General features: G+C 45.8%; 1 protein-coding gene across 1 annotated transcript in view; it reads left to right on the forward strand.

Moving 5' to 3' along the window:
* The first annotated feature begins 1111 nt into the window (after positions 1–1111).
* ZNF704 (zinc finger protein 704) overlaps positions 1112–20957 on the forward strand; it is a 106566-nt gene continuing 86720 nt past the window's right edge. The window contains exon 1 of the mRNA XM_080380228.1: positions 1112–10159. Within this exon, the coding sequence (XP_080236354.1) occupies positions 9878–10159 (282 nt within the window). The 5' untranslated portion in view covers positions 1112–9877. The remainder of the gene's footprint in view (positions 10160–20957) is intronic.

The following is a 20957-nucleotide window of genomic DNA, read 5'->3' on the forward strand; positions in this document are numbered from 1 at the left end:
AGCAACACATGAGGAAAGAGAAGTTCTGAATTTAAACCCTTTTGAATGAGATGGAGAATCAAACAGCAATGGAAAGCAGAACTACTAAGGTATTATCCATCCAAAGGCAAGAATACACATGAAAATGACTACTAAATCCATTGTCACAAATGTCTTTGAGTTCAGTGAAGCAGAGATATTTAGTGAGTTGGCATTGCTCGAAACCCACTAATCTCCATGAGCAGACTGAGATTCCAAGCAGACCAGAGAGCAACCCATTGTTAATCATAATAAAGAATTCGCTGTATTCAAATGAAGTCACAGCAAAGTGGATGTGTGCCAGTGCAGCACCAGTGTTCCAAGAGAAAGGCAAGCTATGAAATTATAGACCCTTCATCTCAATGTCTGCAATTTGCAAAATAAAAGAGTACAATCGAGGAGTACGTTTGCAAAATGCATGTTCAAACGGAGTATCATTCTCTGTAATCTACTTGTGGATAACTAGCAGGGATAGATGGTGTTCGTTAACTAATCTTTTTGAAAAAACTATGCTACACTTTAGTTATTAAACTTAAAATATTAAAAATAATAATTCATGTGACAGGCTGCTCACATAATGCTCTGTGGCAGAAGAGGTTAATTCTCCTCTAAAATTGGTGTCTGTTATTCTGTAAAAAGAACTCCATGCTACATAACCTACTACGTCAGAAAACAGTAATCTATGTCCCAAGTCTCCTAAGTTTGGGTTTTGCAGACAGACAAACTTGTGAGCAGCACAAGAGGCAATGTGATCACAGGAACAGACACACAGAAAGAAAATGATCCAAATTTTTAACAACAGCTGTATCAAGTATCTTCAGGACACTTACCTGCATCATGTAGTTATCCCAAGCCTCTTTCACAAAGCTGTAATGTCAGTTTGATTACCTACTTCTCTTCTCCCCTGTCCCAGTAAACTGCCTGTGAAGAAGAGTTGCATTCAAGGGAAAACTGTGGGGAAATAAATATTGGAAACAAAATGCTTGGTTTCATCAGTATCTCTGCTATCATTCACTAGCTCCGGGGCAACTCTCGGGTTGCCATTCTACCCCCTGCCCCCCCCGCCCCCAACCCCCTTTGCTGTCCTTCCTCTGTGACTATAGCCATCCTCTGCTGTGCCTTTTCCTCCTCTGTGTTGTGTTTCCCTGAGCTGCTTCACTCTGCCTTTGTTTTCCGTTTTGAGACTGTGTTTATCTAAGTAACATGTTCCAAATGACTAACTCAGACAAGGCAGTAGATGTTCCATTAAACTGTAGTTCAAGTGAAACTCATTATCACGACACCTACACCAGACTTGTGCATTGTGTTAGCACCTTTTCACGAAATATCTTTAACGCCAAGAGTAGGGAAAGCCTCCAGGAGGACTGGGGTTGGCTTCTGCCTGTGTTCCCCTCTCCCCTGCTGCTCCATTCCTCCCACAACAAAGCCTGCTGTAGAAGTTCATTCATATTTAAAACAAAAAAAAGGTTTATACACAAGTAAGTTTGTTCTATAAACACCGGAAAAGAACCCTTTGTATTTAGTAACATTTTCAGTACCCACAAGGTTTTCATTTTGCTTACACAAACCACAGATTAAAATACAACACACCTCTACTGAAGGAGCCCAGCAAAGCAGAACAGCTTTACTGTTTCCAAAGGAAACCCAACCATTTAGAAACCAAAAATTTAATTAAAATAATTTAGAAAGTCAAGCCAAAACATTACACTTAAAAACATAATCACAAGAAGATGGCTGAAATACTGCCACTTCAAAAGGCAGTTTTTCAGTTTTACTAGATCTTCCCTTTCAAAACAAAGGCAAATCCCTAATCACCAGCCAGAGAAATAAATCAGATTTAGTATTTGAAAAGCTTCTGCTGTTTCCTGGGGGGTGCTGACTTGGAGAACAGAACGTGCCACAGCAATGAGTTGTGACTTTGTGTTTTGTACTGTGTGTTCTGCCCCAAACCCACACTGTGTTTAACATGACGTGCTTGCATGCGTGTTATGCCTGTTCGACAGGTAACTGCTTGGGCACAAACTGCCCCGATGCAATCCCACTCACAGGCTCCCAGTTCATCAATTTTAGCTCAACAGTCATGAGGTGTGATTGAGCCACGTTTGGGTCCGTTTATGTGTTTGCTGATTTCTGAGCTGCCCTACTTGTTTCACATTTCCAAATGTTATTTCCCACCCCCCACCGCCTCCCCCCTGGAGGAAGATTATGAAGGTTTTATGTGTGGGTTTTGGTGTGGGTTGTTTTTTTTCTTTTAAGGAAGCTGAAGTCTTACACAATCCTCCGATTTCAGTGATCGGGGCTTTGAAATGTTTGTTTATAACCCACTGTAACACTGATCATAGCACAGACCGTCCCCCACAAGGCAAACGCGCCTACCAGAGGCGGGCCGAGCCCGGGCCCCCAGCCGCGCCCGCCGCCGCCCGGGAGCTCGCAGGGGCGCGTACCGGCGGGACAGCACCCCCGGGAGCGCGGGCCCTACCGCCTCCTCTTTCGAGCGTACGGGCGCCGCCAGGGCCGTCCGGGCGCCCGCGACAGGGCGCTGCCCGCCCTCCCCCCCGCCCCAGCCCGCGGCCCCGGGCAGCGCGGCCGCCGTTCCCCCGCCTGCCCCTCACCGCGGGGCCCCCCCATCCCTCCCCGCGTTGCTGCGTAACGATCGCCCCGCGCCCCGCCGGCGGCAGCTGGGCCGCGATGCGGAGGGCGGGCATGGCGGACCCCGCTGACAGGGCCGCACAGGTTTACGGGCCGCGCTCTGCCGGCAGGAGGAGAAATCGGCGGCAAAAGCCGAACAGGATCGCGGGCGGGAGCATGGAGCGAGCGCGGCGGGAGCCCGCCCGGCCGCGCTGCGGGAGGGCTGCGTGGCGAGGGCGGACGGGCAGCTCCGCCGGCGCCTGCCTCAGCTCGTCTTCGGTGTGACGGCAAAGGGCATGTTCGCGGAGCGGGATCGTCTGTTTTACCGAGCGAGGCCGCGTTATTTGTGCCTCTCCGGCTCCAGGGCGTGCGTGTGCCTGTGCCTCTGTGTGTGTCTTCGGGATTTTTTATGGAGGAGAGCGGGGTGGGAGGTGGGAGGGGGTCTGCCGCGTTTCCTTCTGTGGAGAACGGGGCAGCTCGTTCCCGAGGGAGGACAGAAAAGCGGAATGAACAGTCTGTAAGTTGTCTCTTTCACCCTTTTCTATTAGCGAAAACTAATAAAAACTTTCAGGTTTTCTGAAGACCCCTAAGGACTTGACTGGAAGGAGCACCTCCACAGAAACTGCCATCAGGGAGCTTCCCTGGGAAAAAAAAAAACAAAAAAAACAAAAAAACCAAAAAAAACCAAAAATCAGCTTTAATGAACCCTCTACTCACTAGAAAATAGGAACTCGTACAACACAGAAAATGGCTCCTACATCTCAAGCTAGTGGCCTGGCTTTCAGCTGGTTAATGAAGGAACCTGTGAGGTGTGGGTGGTCCCAAGTTATCTGGCTATCTGGTGTTTCCCTTACATTTTGGTTACAGTGGTATTTGCTTCGAGTGCCTTTAGGGTTAATGTCAGTGTGTGGTATGCAAGCCAAAAATATGCGACTGCCCATTTCAAAGCAGGGTATTAATCTCCAACACCAAGAATTTATGTAAATAAACCTATACTATCTCATAATTGGTAGCAAGATGATCAAAATAAAATTGTATCCATTGCTTAATTTATTGGAGTATATAATTTCATTGCTGGCTGACAGGTTTTTTTGTTTTTATCTCAGTTCTACAAAATTTGCAGTGGAGTTTGCATGTAAAAAGTGAGACTCTAAGTAGTGTTTTATATGGTCCTGTAATATTTATAAAATATAATTTTCCCGAGTGTGTGATCTGATTTGTTCATTTTGAAAGGAACAGCTGGTTGTTTTCGTTGTAATTGTTACTTCTGCAAATTCAGCCTTGACTCTCAGAATCAAGCTGAGTTCTTTGACACTTCACTGAGAAAGAGCAAGGTGACATGCCAGTCTGGCAGATTTCTTAATATAAGCATAATCTAACTTACATGGGAAGTTCCACCTAAATTAAGACAGTGAATGAATACACTTAAAATAATTTCAATTATCATCTTTCCTTTTCCAAATCCTCCCTTTAATTCCAGTGTCATTTTAGGGGTTGTTATTCACACACATTGTTGTTACTATGCATGAGTGATCACAAACTCCCCCAAACGGTTTTTTGGGTAAAAATTACCTCAACTGTGTATATATAATTATTTCTACTATATGCTCAAACATATGCATTACACAGGCCTATGTTTTCTGTTTCTGCCCTCAGTGTAGGCTGGTTGGGTTTGGGGTTTTTTTGGCCTGTGCTGCTTTTGTTAAGAAAAAGTGTTTTCTCTCTTCCCTCCCCCCTTCCCCCTTTGTGGTCACTTTAGGCTAATAAAGTAGGAAAAGGTTAGTCTTGCTTTTTGCAAATTCATCCCTTTGTCTTCCTCAAGCTAGTTAATTTGAAAAAAGGGAACTGTAATCTTTGTATTAGTTCTGGCATGAAAGTCCAATGAGGTAACCTTTTTTTCTGGGAAACAAAGCCTTTTAAGAGACATAAACATGTAAATTGCGTGAAATTAATAATTGACAACAGCAAAAACTTTAGGGAGGGGTTTTAAAAAAGCCATGCAGTTCTGGTTGATGTTCATTCTCTCACAGTCCAAGGATGAACTATCCAGAATTCCTTTCCATACCAGTAAGGGTATTCAGAACTAGTAAATGTTTCAGAGCAGTAACTGAAAAGAGTAATGCGTAATGACTGATGAATTTTGCTGCTTCATTCCAATGCATGGTTGTTGCTGGAACCTCCTTCAAGCAGAAGGCATAGCCCTGTCTGCAGGGTGGCATTTCACTGCACAAGTCAGAGGCAGAAGTGACCTTGTGCTCCCCACTCAGTTGATGAGTGAGGCAGAGGCATGTCACAGAAGCGACAATTTTGCTTACTGAGAAGGGGGTCGGAAGGTTGCCACCTCTCCTTTTGAGCAGCGTCTGGTAGACAATTTTCTGCCTAATATTGTCAATCATTCCCTTGTTCTTGAAGGTGCCTGGCTGTCCTCCCAGCTGGAGTGAGAACTTCAATGATCACTATAAAGCAAAACAAATGCAAAGTTTACAAAGGGGGTGTGGAGAAGGCAGGTCCCCAAATAAAGAAGTTGGCAGGGGCTCAAATGCCTGGGATTATGAGAGAAGTGGAACACACACGCGTGGTTCATGCACATGCTGGTTTGAATACTAAAGCTCAAACAAATATATTTTTTGCACACTAAAAAGTTAAAAATGAACAACCGCTCGAGCAGGTTGTGTTTAAAAAACTCAAGATCAAATGTGCAGAAAATTGAGGGTTTCTTTGCTTCCTATTGATGCTAGACTTTTTTGGAAGGCAAGGTACTGAAGCATAGCATCCGTCTGGGAGGACATAGCGGCAGAGGGGATCTTGCCTCTAGTGATAAAAAGCTGGCATTCATGGACAAGAGGGAAAATATTCAGAGACTAAAGAAAATAAATCAATAAATTTATTCTTTCCTTGCAGGCACATGAGAAAAAAAGAAGAAAAGGAGAGAAAAAAAAGAAAAAGAAAAAAAAAAAGAAAGCAGAGCTAGCCAAGGCAGGATTAGGGGTGGTCCAGCAAAATGCATGCTGCAATGTATCCACCTGCTCCAGTGAGGCAAACTAAAGCACACCCATACTACTGTTTGTTAGCCATTGCTAGTGCTTGTTGCTGCTGGCAGCTGCATCGCTAACTGACTGATCGTCCCTGATGGAAGTTCTGGGACCAGCAAGCGAGGTGGTTACAGAGTAGTGCCTCCCTGAGCATTATGGAAGAATCCCTGCTTTTTGAAGCAAAAGGAATTATTTCCCCAATGTGATGTCAGGCAGACTTTGCCTGCAGTCAGGATCACAGAATAATGTAGCAGAAGCTGAATGGAACAAAATGTCAAACAGGTCAGTAAATAACTACATTAAAAATGAAAATACTTAATGAGAGATGGACCGTATAAAATGTTTGGGAAAAGTATGTATCATAAGAAAACTCCACCAGATATTAATCAGTATAGACCAGTTAAGGCAGTGCCACAGAAAGCCAGATGTTTTTCTGTGGCTAGTGCACACATAGCTGCCCAGTGGATTTGTTGAAAGAAGTTAGACAACAATTACGCAAGATGAACCGCAAAGCTGCCACTGTAATTCACCTTCACAGCTTTTTCTAGAACTTCTGGAGGAAGATACATATGCTCATATATACTTATAATTCAAATTGTCTCATACGTCTTTATAGAGAGACACTTCTTTTTTTGAAATACAAATGGATTGCTATAGTTTGAGGCAAAGAAGCATCTGAAACACTTCTGCTGTGTTGGAAAGCCATATACACAAAGGGAGTGCGAATGTGCACATTAACTTTTAATAAGCTTGGAAATCATTAACATGTAAACAGCTATTATTACAGCCAGAGCCAGTACTTTCATTAGAGGCATATTATGCTGTCTCTGTTAAGCTAAGTGATGCCATATTACCCTGTATATCACAAGAATTTACTCAATGTCAGGACGTGGCTATGGGCCAGAATTGTTCAGCAGTTCACCCCAAGAGTGCCAAGATTGAGTCTCAGGGGAAAAAATGTTGATGGGTGACAGTGGATTATGGCTTGTGTTTGACTCTTAACTATTTCTGAATGTAAAGATACTGAAGAGGACTGTACCTAGGACTCCTTGACTGTCCTTAGAAAACTTTCTCCATAACTGAACTTTCCTGGGAAGCACTGAAAGGGCAATATGGGTTCAGCTTCAGCTCCATTCATACTGCAAATCAGACAGACTGGGAGAAATGAAGCAAACAGTCATTTCTATCTTTTGTTTGTATAAAATATTGTGAGAGAAGTTATTCTTACTACAGCTCCAATCTGGCTCGCCTGAGAAGTGCTAGAAATCTTTAACCAATCTGTTGTAGAGTTGTCAACACTGGCTTCTCATTGCATTTCATAACCCAGCAGGAGTAAAAAGCATTAGCAGCTTGGATTATTAATCAAAAGTCAATATCCTTCTCTAAACCCCTTCCCAGGATTGCCATGCCCATCAGCCCAGAGAACTCTGGACTGCCGTTCCTTATCCCTCCTGACCCCAAAACTATTTTGCCTCCTCTCCTTCCACCAGAACTTGGTTACCCTCTTCTGTCATCCTGCCCAACTTTTCCAAGGCTCACCTGCCGTCCTGCTCTGCTTTGAGTGCTGAGGGGCCATGACCTGCCAGAGTCCTGGGGGAGAAGAGGCAGCATCCTGGAGGATGGAGCAACCTCCTGAATGCAGGCAGGCAGGCAGGCAGGCAGGCAGGCAGGCCTGGGATGTTATATGTGGCCCTAAGAACCTGTCTGGTCCTCCTTCTCTGCCTTCTGCCACCATGCTCCCAAACAAGAGAACCCAACTAGTAATTTTTGAAACAGTTGTTGTTGAACTGACAACTAAAAGCCTGATTCTCATTTAACAATCTCTGCTTTTCTGTTCACCCACCAAAACCTCAGGGCAAGAGGCCTCAAGTCAGCTGTATCTTACAGCAGGAACTAACCTGATAAAAGGGCTGAATAGAGTTCAAATAGAGGCTAAAGCGTGAGCTGTCATGGAAGTAACAGACATGTCCACGCAAGCCCAGCTATCCTGTATCACCACTATTTTCTACAAGAGATCCCTTGGTCTCCATCCTGTTTATTTGCGGTGTTCAGGCTAGCACATCTAATCCAAGTCAGTGATAACACCTTCAGTGCATATGATTTCTAATTTTGATTCTGGTTTTGCTACAATTAAGACATACAGACCTTTGAAAAAATCAAGGAACTCTCTCAACGTGTATCCTAGTATGCAGCAGAATGGAACCATCAGTAGTGTGATTATGATTTAGATAACTGTGAACACAGGCCACCACAGAAGATCACAATTAGGTTTAGGTTGTATTCAAATAATTTTAATACTAAGAGGTATTGGAATGATTCCATTTCTATGCCTTTGAGGTACAAGTGTGAAGGAATGGAGAATACCATTTAAATTCATGGTGGAATCCCATGTTTAAGACAGAACCTAAGCATGACTCTTCTGCCAAATCTAAACCTTAATTCTGAACATTCAGGGTAGGAATAAAACTAAAAAGCTTATCTATCTTTTATATCAGCTTCAAAAAAACCGTGACTGATCCATCCAACCAAGTATCAGGAAGCTAAATACTTATGCAGTGGCAGCAAAAAAGATGTGACATCTTGTGGCTGTACATACCAGGGGCTTTGACTGCTGTTCTGCTGCGAGATGGGCCGACCTGACATTGCAGTGCAGCTGATCAAAGCCCAGGTAAAACACCTGGAGATGTCACTTTTTGGTGGGTGGGGAAATACTGCTGGAAGACCTGATATGCCAGAATTTGCCAGCAATGCTGTTGCAGATCTTGTCCAGAGGTGCACAGTCTCTGGAAACCTTCAAAGCATGAACAAAAAACAAGTGTTTGTGGGGCTGGGTTGAGAAAATTGGAACAACTTCCACAGTTTGATATGAAAAGGAATTCCATTATTTCTTTAAGAATGGGTACTGTATTATCTATGATTTCTTGCATAGGAAGTGCTGCATGCTATTTCCAAAATTAATAAATACTTATTTTTTAATAATGATAACAAAAAATGTTATTTTTTGACAGGGACAAGTTAACCTAGAGTTAAAGGTGAAGCTTAGCCTCGTATTGACATACAAGGTGTACACTTGGCCTGTTGGCATGTCTCTAAAACAGATGTGCGGGGTGAAAGGCACCGAACACTGAAAAGGGAATTGCTGTAATTCACTTGTAAATGGAAAAGGATAGATATACGGCTCAAAGATAACATGTACGTGCAGACTTAAAACTTAAGAGGAAGAGGTTAGGAAAAGCATGTGACAACCTTAAGTATAACTCAGTCTCAGGAGGATTTAATAAATGGTGTAGATCCTATAATAAATTTAAATGGTGACTGCAATAACTTAAAACTGTTTGGAAACTATTTTAATTTTAAAAACTTTTCAGAAAGCTATTTTAAAGCTTAAAGTGCAGAAGTACTACAATTTAAGCTGAAAATTATTTCTGTAACCATCCCAGATAGTTTTCTCCTCAACAGGGTGCAGACAGCTCTGGTTCGATTTTTCACCTCGAAAACCCCCAGTTTCTTCTCAGCCTTTTTCCCAGAAGTTCCATTTTTCCCATTTATGTGCTTTGCGGAGAGGTGAAACCGTTTTACCGCACCAGAACGCGAAGCGCCTGGCAGCCTGTCCCGCATGCGGAGGCTGCCGGGCACCCCCGGCCCTCCCGCCGCTTAAGCAGACCCGCGGCCGGCGGGGGCGCGGCGGCAGGGCCGGCCCGGCACCCCGCTCCCCGCGACGCCGCAGGTGGGCGGCGGGGGCCGGCGCCGCTCGGCAGGGAAACTCGGCGGCGGGGGCAGGCAGCGCGGCCCCGCGCAGCGCCTGGCGGAGCCGCGGTCGGCGGGAATCCAGTCCGGGTTTTGGTGCGGGGACCGGCGGCGGCGAAGAAGGGCGAGCGGGAGCGGACCCCGCGCCGCGCCCGACAGCCGGGTCGGGCCGGGTCGGACGGGCAGGCCGGCGGAGGAGGCCGGCGGGAGCAGGTGGGCGAGCGGCGGGGCGGCCGCACCGGCACTGGGCCCGCCTCGCCGCGCCCGCGGGGCCCCATGGCCACGGCGCGGGCGCGTCCGGCGCACACACCCACCGCCGTCTCCCGGTGAGCGCCGCCGCCGCCCCTTGGGATCGGCGCTGCCGCTGCGCGCCGGCGGCGGGGCCGCTGCCCGCAGCCGGGGCTGAGCGCGGCGGGAGGCGGGCCGGGCCGGGCCGGGCGGGCGGAGGCACCATGCAGGCGCGGCGCCTGGCCAAGCGCTCCAGCATGGGCAGCCGGCGGCTGAGCGCTGGGCCGGCGGCCGCGCAGGCGGACGGGGTCCGGCCCCCCAAGCCTGAGAGCGCCTGGAGGCCGCCCCGGCGGGAGGGCTCTGCCGCGGCGCTGGAGGAGGAGGACGAAGACGAGGACGTGGTGGTGGAGGTGGAAGAGGAAGAGGAGGAGGAGGAGGGCGGCCTGGGGAGCCCCCCCCCGGCGCTGACCGGCCACGGCAAGGGCCCCCTCCGGGGGAGCCTGAAGGTGCGTTCCGGGAGGGCGAGGGCGGGAGCGGGGCGGTGGCGGCAGCCGCCCGGCCCGGCTCGGTGCCGCCGCAGGGGCCCGGGCGCGGGTGCCGGGCCAGCGAGGCCGGGCCGGCCGGTGCCCCGGGCCGGGCCGGGGGAGCGGTGGGAGCGGCCGCAGCGGCCCGCCCCGGGCGGGCGGCCTGCGGCTGCCGGCGGCAGTGGGAGCGGGCGGGCGGCGGGGCGGCCCCCGGCGCTGCCGAGGTGCTGCGTGGCGGGGCGGCCGGTCCCAGAGGAAGCGGGTGCCGGCGGCGGCCCGCCGGGAGGGCGGCGAGCTGTTCCCGGGGGCGGCGGGTGCGGGCAGCTGTGCGGCTGGACGGGGGCGTGCGTGGGGAGTTGCTGCTACCTGAAGTAGTTCGAGTATTAGGACTTCCGCGGGCAAAGTGCGCGGCAGCAGAGCTGCTGGGGGGCGGTGGGGGCGTGCAGCCTGGCCGTCTGCGCAGCGGTTGTTTCAAGACCAGTGTCGTGCCTACGGGTGGTGGGCGCTGCGCGGTGCTGGGCAGGGCGCTGGGGCGCTCCGGCGAGGGCGGGGGAAGGTGGCCGTGCTCAGGAGACCCGGCGGGGGGGGGAGATTTGTGAAAAGTTTCCGAGTGCAGCAGTGCGGCGCACAGGCCCGGTGCGGATCCCATCTGCGTGTGCTCGGGCAGCCCTGTGAGCCTGGTGCGTTTTGAAGCAACCTGCTGAACATGCTTGCAGGCTGAAATCCCGCAGACCTAGGCTTAATTACTTTATCGTGAGGGTTTTTCTGTAATTGGCGTTCTCCTGGGCTAACCCGGATAGTAGGGTTAAGTCTGTGAGTAGGTCCGTGCAGTGTTCGAGTCATAGGTTAGGAAACAACATAGTTAGGGAAAACAAATGTGCATGAAAGTTTAAAGGGTATCTATTTTGACTATTTCATTTTTTTAAAATCCAGGTAATGATTCTTACTTAACAAGTGATCGGGATAGGCCTAGTAGTTACCATTGGGGTCTTCTCTGTATCCACAGAAGGGGGAGGGGGGGGCAAACCAAGAAACACACCAAAACCAACGAAACAACAAAAAAAATCCCTAAAAGAAAGCAGCAGCAGAAATACAGGTTATCCCCATATAGCTTCAGAGCAAGTTTGTTATAGCAGGGACAGGGTAATTGTGTCCCAGTTGGGTCATTTGACCCTGTCTGTGCAGCTCTTCAGTAAGTCTTGTCAAAGGCAACGAGATGTGGTTATTGTCTGCCTGGGTCAGACTGTCTGTGCTACTGAGGCCTGACAGCCTGGGACAGCTTTGTTGCTACAAGACCTTTTGACACTTGACTGGTAGCCTAAGGATGAAGGGCACCATAATGGGCTTCTGGTCCCATCAGTCTCCCCATGGCAACGAACAAGTGATAGAGGAAACTTAGAGAAACTTCCCCTGTACATAATAAAGGAAAAGTGTGAAGTTCTCAAGTGGAGCACAGTAATCTGAAATATCAACTGGATTACATAGGTGTCATCTGCCTATAATGTGGCAGTGTACAGTTTTCTTTTTATTGGAGTGTACTGTTCTCTTTGTCAGCCCTCAACATGCTTTTGTGTAGTAGGTCTGTTAATGTAAGTAAAGGTTGTTGATATTTCTGCCTTGCAGTTAAGACTATATGTGCATATAAGAACATTGTGCTTTCATGTGTTTGCTTCCCTGGATTGTAGGTCTGCTTCATAGATGAGATGAGTGGAGTAATGTGTGTCAGTCTACTTGTAGTCTATGTAATAAACTCTCAAGTAATCTTTGGTAACCGGGTGCAGGTATTTACCCTCTTTGGAAAAACCCTTCTAATTGTCATAACTTGTTCTTGCTCTTCGCTATTTATGCTTTGGAGTACTAAAAGCTAGAAAAACTGTTATAATTTAACATTTTAAAGGAATTGTTTTTGGTTTCTATATATTTCTTTAGGGATTGTTATCAGAGGAGTACATAAAGTTTAAGCTAAGGGTTCTTCCAGGTGATTTTCAAGCAACCAATTAAATGTGAGAGAAGCGGGCATAAAATGAATGCAGAGGTCCAACTGCAAAACCGCGGGAGGGTAATGGGACTGGCACAGCCTGGCTCGTGGTTTGTCAGACAGGATTCCTGCCAGGGAACTGGCATGGGGTCAGCAACATTTGACTCTCAGACCTGGCCTTCCGACTTAGGGTCTGGGAGCAAAGGGAATTGAAGGGGTGCCCACTGGTGGGAGAGGGCATAAATTGCTGCAGGGTCCATTACCCTTCAGAATAAGAGACATCCTGAAGAGCTTCAGAATTTAATCGGACGTGAAAGCAGAGTGGTACAGGTGCTGTTTTTGCAGTATATGGTATCCAGATAATGCAACTAGAAAGCAGCACACAATGTTTTGGTGTGTGGTGTAGATACAGATGGTGTACATGTACACTTAATATCTGTCCCATTAGGTGGAATGGCATTTTAAAACTAGCGGTTTCACGGGCTCTCCACAAAGTTACTTCTGTGGAGTGCCTGTGATACATGGATGAATGCATCATAGGATCTGCAGTGTAATTAATATATTTTAAAAGTGCAAGAGAATTTGGTCCACTGGTCAAGATGAAAAAAGTACCTGCACCATCAGGTCTTATAGCTGTGTTGTCTTCACCAGAAAGAAGTCCCCTGTGTGGTTGTGCCACTGGCAGTCTGGTTTTGAACTTCACACTTAAGTTTGAGGGTAGAGAGAGAGGAAGGAGTACTTTAAAAGACAATTTCTAGTATTGGGACAAGAGAACAGATATGAAGAAAGAGTGAGAGACTGTTGGTCATGGGGAAGAGAAAAAAATTGCTTTTTTGTATTCCTGTAGCTGCATAGATGTCGAGGTGGAGGATGCTGGAGAACACTTCTGTTGCTCTCTTTTCCTCTGTCTATTTTAATATAATGCTGGAAGAGGCAAGAGCATGCTGTGTGTAGCTGGTGGGTAATGACAGAGTAGCCAGAGAGTCTTTGACAGCCTTTTTGAGAAGTGCTAGGATTTCTTATTTTGGCAAAACTAGTTCTTTCATCTGAGTAACACTAAGGTGCTGATTTTACAGACCTCATTTTGCTTGTGAAACTTTGTGCAGCTCGTACTTGCTGCTTTGGCTGCATCTAGATTTCCAGCCATTTGAAATGAGAAGAAAAAAGAATAAATAGCGTAATTACCAGTACTTTGTCTTGAAGCGTGGATTAATTTGTAGTCATGTTTATTTCATCTTTTGTATGGAGCTTGGTTCCGATTCCACAAGCAGCCATGTTAGTTTCAGTGTTTCATTTCAGTTTCAGAAACAGCTGGTTTCAGTGATACGGAGAGAAGGTTTTGGAGCAGGGTCCATCAGTGGTCTGTGATGCTGTTTTTCTGGTACTTACAAGCAAGTCCCAGTGCAAGTAGCAGAGCTATGCTCATTTGCCTGTAAACTACTAGAGCACTACGGTTGAGGATTTGAGCTGGTTTTGAACATGGGCTTGTGATAACTTGCCAACATGTTGCAATGTTTTCTCTACTGTTGTAAATAGAAAGGGGTTAGTGCTTTCTTCTATTTAGCCCAGTTGAGCTGCCACTTTATTTCCAGCCCAGTTTCTGCCTACAGGCTGAGAGTTTGAACCCAGGATATTTGTAATCCAGTTGATTGTGGGGGCTGCTCCTGTTCCTCAAGCATTATGTTGCCACGGTCTCTGCCTTACCCTAAGCCCATGTAAAATTACTCATTCCAGATACTGGCTTGTCTGTGAGCACTTCTTGGTAGTTCAGAAGGATGAATTTCCCACAAATGGATTTCCTCCTGCAAATATGCAGCTCCCAAGATCATGGGAAATAAGCAGATGAAGAGCGAGGCATAGAGAGCTGTGCTGTGATGCAGGAGGAATATGAAAGCCCAAGCTGTGTAAGCAAGACTTCAACTTCAAGCACACTAGGCTCAGTTTTACACCCCACCCCCCCTTGTGAAGTGGAATTTGCAACAGATCAGAAGTATGGAGCACATGCAAGTCTGTCCCAGAGGTTTCAGAGTGGGAATGACAGATGTTGGTGGGAGTCTAGGTTAATCCGGGGAAAAAGTATGATTTTGAACATGATTTTTGTCAATTTGTTTTGTTGTGGGTTGGGTTTTGTCTTTTTTTAAAAAAGATAGAGACATCTGTGTGATAGATAGGATGAAGAAGAATCTTCAGAGTTTGTCTGGAAGAAGTCAGTTGCCTGTTACTAAATGTGTGTTGTTTGGCTGGGTTGAATTCACTCTCTGCTCCTTTTCTCTGCATTCTTTCTAAAGCCTAGTGTGCATTCATTGTTGTCCTTCAAATCAAACTTTCAGTTTGTTTGAATGGACTATAGGCCCATCTTGGGCAAAACAAACTTTTTTTTTTTTCCCCTTTGATTAGCGAAGTGCTATTTAATTTAGCTTTCATACGTGTGTGCAAATATACTTTAACAGGCAGTTTGCAAAATGCAGACCTCAAATACCAGATTTGCTTAGTGGTGGAGAGATCTCTAAGACACGTTAGGAACTTGCATGCTAACCTAAAAGTAAATTGAAATGTTCCCTTTCAGACTAATAATGTTAAAGATACTTCTATAAATACTTCTGTTTATTAGAACATTAGATCTCATGTTCTGATCTTGGTGCAGGGACCTGTTAGGCTAGGCTGTGGGCAAACTCAGAACAAGCATGATCCTGCTCTACCCTCTTCTGCAAAGTTGAGGAGTAACAAGAGGGATAATTAATGGATACTGGTGGACAGTGGGGAGCAACTAAAGAGTGAAATAAGAGAGGCAGGTAAACACCAGCAGCCTAGCCATTTCTTGGGAGGTATATAAACCTTTCTGATTTTTAAATTTCAAACTTCATTCAGTTTCTTACAGTCATTGAGTGAAAACCTGTCTAGTGAAGTTGGTGTGGAAACTGCACAACTAGACTTGGGATATTTTTGTTTTCTTCCTTATTAAAAATAAAAAAAAGCTTACATAGTATGGGTTACTGGAGGCAGAGCTGGGGGTGGTGAGATTATAAGATGGTAATTTTTCTCTACTCTCCCATAATAAAGAATGAGTGGGAGTACTTTGCTGAGGATTTTTTATGTACTTTTTTTGTTGTTTGTGGGACACAGACCAACTACAACCACTTTGCCCATAAAAGGAATTGTATTAGAAAACTGTTAACGATGTGAAAATAAAGAGGTACGGTGGAGGTGGAGCCACTAACAGTTTTGATTCTTATTTGCTAGACTTTTTTCAGTCTGGAATGAGTTCAATTGAGAATGATCAGTCGTCTGCCTTCAGTTATGCAGTATGTACCGGTGGATAGAGAGGTGCTGATGAGTCTTTATCACAGAATCATTGAGGTTGGAAGTAACCTCTGGATGCCATCTGGTCCACCTCTCCTGCTCAAGCAGGACCACTTTGAGCCAGTTGCCTAGGACTGTGTTCAGATGGCTTTTGAATGTTTCCAAGGAGAGAGGCTTCACAACCTCCCTGGGCAACCTGTGCCAGTACTCAGTCATCCTCACAATGAAAAAATGTCTCCTGACGTTCAGAGGGAACCTCTGTTTCAGTGTGTACCCGGTGCCTCTGGTCCTGTCACTGGGCTCCACTGAAAAGAGCCTGCTCCATCCTCTTTGTACCCTCCGTTCATCTATTTGTAGACATTTGTAAGATCTCCCTGAACCTTCTCTTCTCCAAGCTGAGCAGTTCCAGCTCTCAGTCTTTCCTTATAGGAAGGTGTTCTAGTCCCTTAATCGTTGTGGTGGCCCTTTGCTGGACCGTCTGCAGTATGTCCCTGTCTCTTCTGTACTGGGGATCACAGAACTGGACCCAGCACTGCAGGTATGGCCTCACCAGTGCTGAGCAGAGGGACAGTATCACCTCCTTCCACCTGCTGGCAATCCTTTGTCCTGTGCAGCCCAGGACACCACCATTCACCTTCTTTGCCCTAAGGGTACATTTCTGGCACATGTTCAACTTGGTGTCTACCATGATGCCAGGACCTTTTCTGCCAAGCTGCTTTATAGCTGGGTGGCCCCCAGCATGTACTGGTGCCTGGGGTTCTTCCTCCCCAGGTGCAGGACTTCACATTTCCCCTTGGTGAACTTCATGAAGTTCCTGTTGGCTCATTTTTCTAGGCTGTCAAGGTCCCTTGTCAAGGATGGCAGCATGACTAGTGTATCAACCACTCCTTCCAGTTTTGTGTCATCTGCAAACTTGCTAGGCATGCACTCTGCCCCATCATCCAGATCAATAATGAAGATCTTGAACAGGACTGGATCCAGTATTGACCCCTGGAGTGTATCACCATTTACTGGCCTCATACTAGGCTTTGTGCTGCTGATCAGCACCCTCTGGGTCTGTCTGTTCAGCCAGCTTCCAGCTTATCTCAGTGCCTACTCATACAGCCCATATACATCAGCAGCTTGTCTATGAGAATGTTATGAAAGAGGGCCTCAAAAGCCTTCCTGAAGTCTTGATAGAGAATATCCAGTGCTCTTCTGCAGTCTGCCAGGCCAGTCATTTCATCCTAGAAGCTCGTCAGGCTAGCCAAGTGTGACTTCTCGGTGAAGCCATGCTGACTGCTCACAATGATTTTCCTTGTCCTTCACATGCCTGGAAACAGGTTGCAGGATTAGCTGTTCCATCGTGTTCCTAGGAATCAAGTTGAGGCTGACCAGCATGTAGTTCCCTGGGCCCTCCTTCTTAAAGACAGAAGTGACTTTTTTTTTTTTCTTTTTTTTTTTTTTTCATCTGGAAACTACGTATTGAGAAAGGGCTTGTCATGGTCTGGTAATTAACATTTGTAATGTGCCCTATGACAAGTACAGACGCATGGACCATCTGTGCCTTTCCTGACCCTGTGCTCTTCCAGTCTTGCTTCTGTGCCAAGGTTATGGAGAAGCCTAATGGTCCTGCAGTTTTGAACCCTTGAGGCCTACTCTTGTGTTTTCCCAGCTGCAAGATTAGAAATTCCAGTGATATGAGAGCACCAGAGAGATCTTAGCAGACTGTATGATAAATCTGTGCCCCAGACTGTGCCAGTTTCAAAGATGCGAGCTTTGGTGCTTGGGCAGTAGGGAACATGCTGGTCCTTGCTGGTGTCTGCTCTGTAAATACCGCTGTGAATTGAGCAATGATTCTTTTGTCTTTTTCCCCCCCCTCCCCCTCAGAATTGGAGTGTCCATTGGCTTTATAATACTTTCACGTGATTTATTTGATTACTGCTTTCTAAAAATAGTGAGTAGCTTGACTATTCCTGCTGCTTGAGGCCAGCCCGAAGACTACGGAAGGACAGTAGGCTAAGAGAGAAATTCTTACGAGTATTTTTTTTAATTTGTGAAAATTGAAAGGGAAATATAAAGTGAATATATGGTGATCAGCTTCAATTTCATGAACTTGTGTTGACATTTGTCACCGTAGCATGTTCCTGAACAGAGCATGTAGGAATTTAATGTGACTGCTGTTGCTGAACAATCAGTGATGGGATCACTTTCACCGCTCTGCCACCTTGCCAAACTTTCCCAATCCCAAATAATGATTGTGGTGACATTTGTCTCATTGTATTAAAAAGTACATGTGTGGGTGGTATTTGTTGTCTGACAGCAAAACTAATGAAGACAGGAAACTGAACAACTTCTGTTGCTTGAACTTTGGATAAAAATACAGATATCTTTATTGGTGGTTTTGCAAAACATAAAGAATCAAATTTCCTTAAAATGCTCAGGTGAAGTTGATGGAAAAGTCCTGCTAGTTTAAGCAGATTTGGGATTTCAGCCCAATTATGTAACCACAAGGGTGAATCCATTAGTCTTAAAATCTTTCCAGACCAGTCCTAATAATTAAGTATTGCTTCATACTATAGAAGATCTTTATGATCACTGGACACAGAGTCAGAGGGAAGGTAAAATGCCTCAATGATTAGATATTAAAGTGTGACATATAGCTCATTGTTTTACCATCTTTCATGTATTTTTCTAACATAGTGGATAAAAAGTTACTGGAACTTTAGATGGGCAGTGCAATTAGGACAGGCATTCATAAGACTGGATGGTTACTTACATATTTTTGTTGTGCTTCAGCAGATGATGTGGCTAATGCCTGCATCGTACTGACATAGAGAACAAATTGTACAATCACCTTCTATAAACTGGACTTTGCAAAATTGGCCGGCTAAACATTTGAGCCAGCCTGATCTTTTATGTATACATGCATATCCCTTTGAAATAGTGGAAAGAACTCTCTTTGGATCAACAGTGCTTTTGACCTTCTATTTCTCAACAAGTCTCTTCCTTTGATGTAATTGTGACAAATGTAAGTACTGCCAAAGGGAAAAAAAAATCTGATTTTTCTGCTTTAAAATACTTCTAAAGAGAATGCTGTGAGGCAGTTCTTGCTGCTTTTAGGTCTAGATTAGTGGTGGTTCCTCTGCAGCTTGTGGTTCATAAGGCCATGGAAAGTGGTTCTCATCTAGCTTACAGAACTATATGGAAAAAGCAGAAAAATTAATAAGGGTGAACCTAGTGGTTGCTAAGCATTTACAGTGATACTTTTCTTCAACATGCATGGCCACCACTGTTCTAGACAATTGTCCTTACTTTCTCAGCAGGAGAGAAGTGGTTGGTTGGCCTTGCAGGTGTTTCTCTTGCCATGCTGGTATGTCCCTCTGCAGGAGCAGCAGTCTTTGCAGCACAATATGCTTTGTGCCCAGGCACTGGGTAAAACCAGACGGAGTTTGTGGAGCCATGGTGAGGTGACTTAATGTTTCACTAGTTCCAAAAAGGGTAAAGCACTCCTCTCTCTGTCCTTCCTCCGGCTTCCAGCCATGCACTAGCTACCTTGGGCTTGCGCCAGAATTCATTGTGTGGTTTTGCGGACTGCTGGAACAGCAGGAAACACATGCAGCAGAGAGTGTACACTATGTAACTTCAGTAAGTTAAGGTGACTTGGGGAAGGGCTTGTCAAGCATCTTGATGGTGCAGAGGAAAAGACAGGATGATATAATTAGGGCATGCATCGGGAGGAAAAGGAGGGTGAGAAAGGGAGCAAGCCTACCTCCTTTAGAGGACAGCAGCTGTTTGGCTGGGCTGTACTTATCTGGGCTTGATTGTGCTTCAGGCTCTTTGTGAAGGCTCTTCTCCCGTGAGACATCATTGCATCGTTAATCAAATCCATCAAAAGCGGTTTGATAGAGGGCTGGTTTCTGGAGTGGCTGAGGAAGAAACAGTCACGTTTGGCTTCTGCGGGTTTCTACCAGTGTTGTTCCATTGCTTCCAGGGATAATGAGATGAAACTCTGTGATACTACTTCTCTGCATAGTCAGACCCAAAAATAAACTCCCTTTTGGCACCTCTCCCACTCTGAACAGGAAAACTGCTAAATGTTGTTTCTGGAGCTGAACATAGATTTGAGAGAATCTCTTAAGTGGGGGCAACACTCCTTGCTTGTTCATCTCTTCTGAAGGCTCAAGATAAGTTAGAGGAGATAAGGATGTATGCTTAATTCTGATCTTATAATATCTTCTGCAGGGTCTCAGCTTCAGGGATCAGCACTGGCCCTTGAAGCTTTCATTCACAGCACCTATTTCATTCAGAAGTTACAACAGGTGGATGTGTCTGTGAACTACCTTGGTTTAATTTCACTGAAAACCCATTATTTAAACAAACAAACAAAAGAAGAGGAAAGTGTCTTTATTTCCAGGATGTTAAGGCAAATGGATTATATTTCCATACCCTTTTAACTAATCTGGGATCTGCAGCATCTCATCTTGGCAGGCTGCTTCAAAAGTCAGACAGTCGTTTTCACCCTTAGAAATCTCACACATCTCTGTACCTTATTTATTTGCAAGAGATCTTGAAAATAAAGCTCATCTGTTTTTCTTTTCACTAGACATACTCCGCTATGTGTGTCTATCCAGACAGAGGAGGAAGGCTTTCAAGTGCAGGTGAACACAACAAGGGTTTCTTACTGAGGAGCAGTGAGGCAGCCTTTCCACCATCTTCTGCTAAGTGTGGGGAGTTCCCCACTGCCTCTTGTATGGCCTGATTTTTGCTTCATCCTGAATTAGGTGATAGAAGAAGTGATGGTGTTTCTCCCTTCTGCTTTGAACTGCTGCCATCCTTACTGATCCCAAACCACCAGCAAGTGAAAAGAGAAACAAGTGGAGCTTCTCATACATCTTCAGCAGTGGCCTTGAAATAGTTGAAACGAAAGATTTTTTATTTGCGTGTGAAATTTGGAAATAAAGGCCAGATGGATATTTCTGTCCATAAGACAGTCCATACACAAGGCTGTATGAAGCTACTGAAAACTTAAGCTGTCACGTACAGCTTTTGAACGTAGACAGAATCAAAATTGCGGACAGCAAAGACAGTAGATACTTTGCCACAGGCTTCTAGGACCCTCTTTACATCTCTTACAAGTAGGAAAAATCACCATTTTAGAGAAAACAGATGTTCATAGGCATACCATAGAAAATACCATGACAGGAGGTTTGAGAGCTTCAGCCAATGCAGTAAGAACACCTGATTTGATGGCGCTCACTAATTACGGCTTGTAATTACATGTAACAGAAATAAGAACAAAAAAGTTTGTTTGAACTTCCCTGCTACTCCACATGAGCATGCTTGGTTTTATTTAAGTTTTTTTAAAAACTTTCCCAGAGGCGGCCAGCAAGACCTGGGTGTATCATGTCTTCTGTCCTTCAGTGCTCCTTGGCCAGCCCAGGGCACATGTTTCTAGTCCCTCTCTGGTCCTGTGCATGGCCACAGTTTGCTCCAGCAGTACTGGGCGCTGCTCGTGCTGCT

This window comes from Falco punctatus (assembly GCF_963210335.1).
Source record: "Falco punctatus genome assembly, chromosome: 3".
Lineage (NCBI taxonomy): Eukaryota > Metazoa > Chordata > Aves > Falconiformes > Falconidae > Falco > Falco punctatus.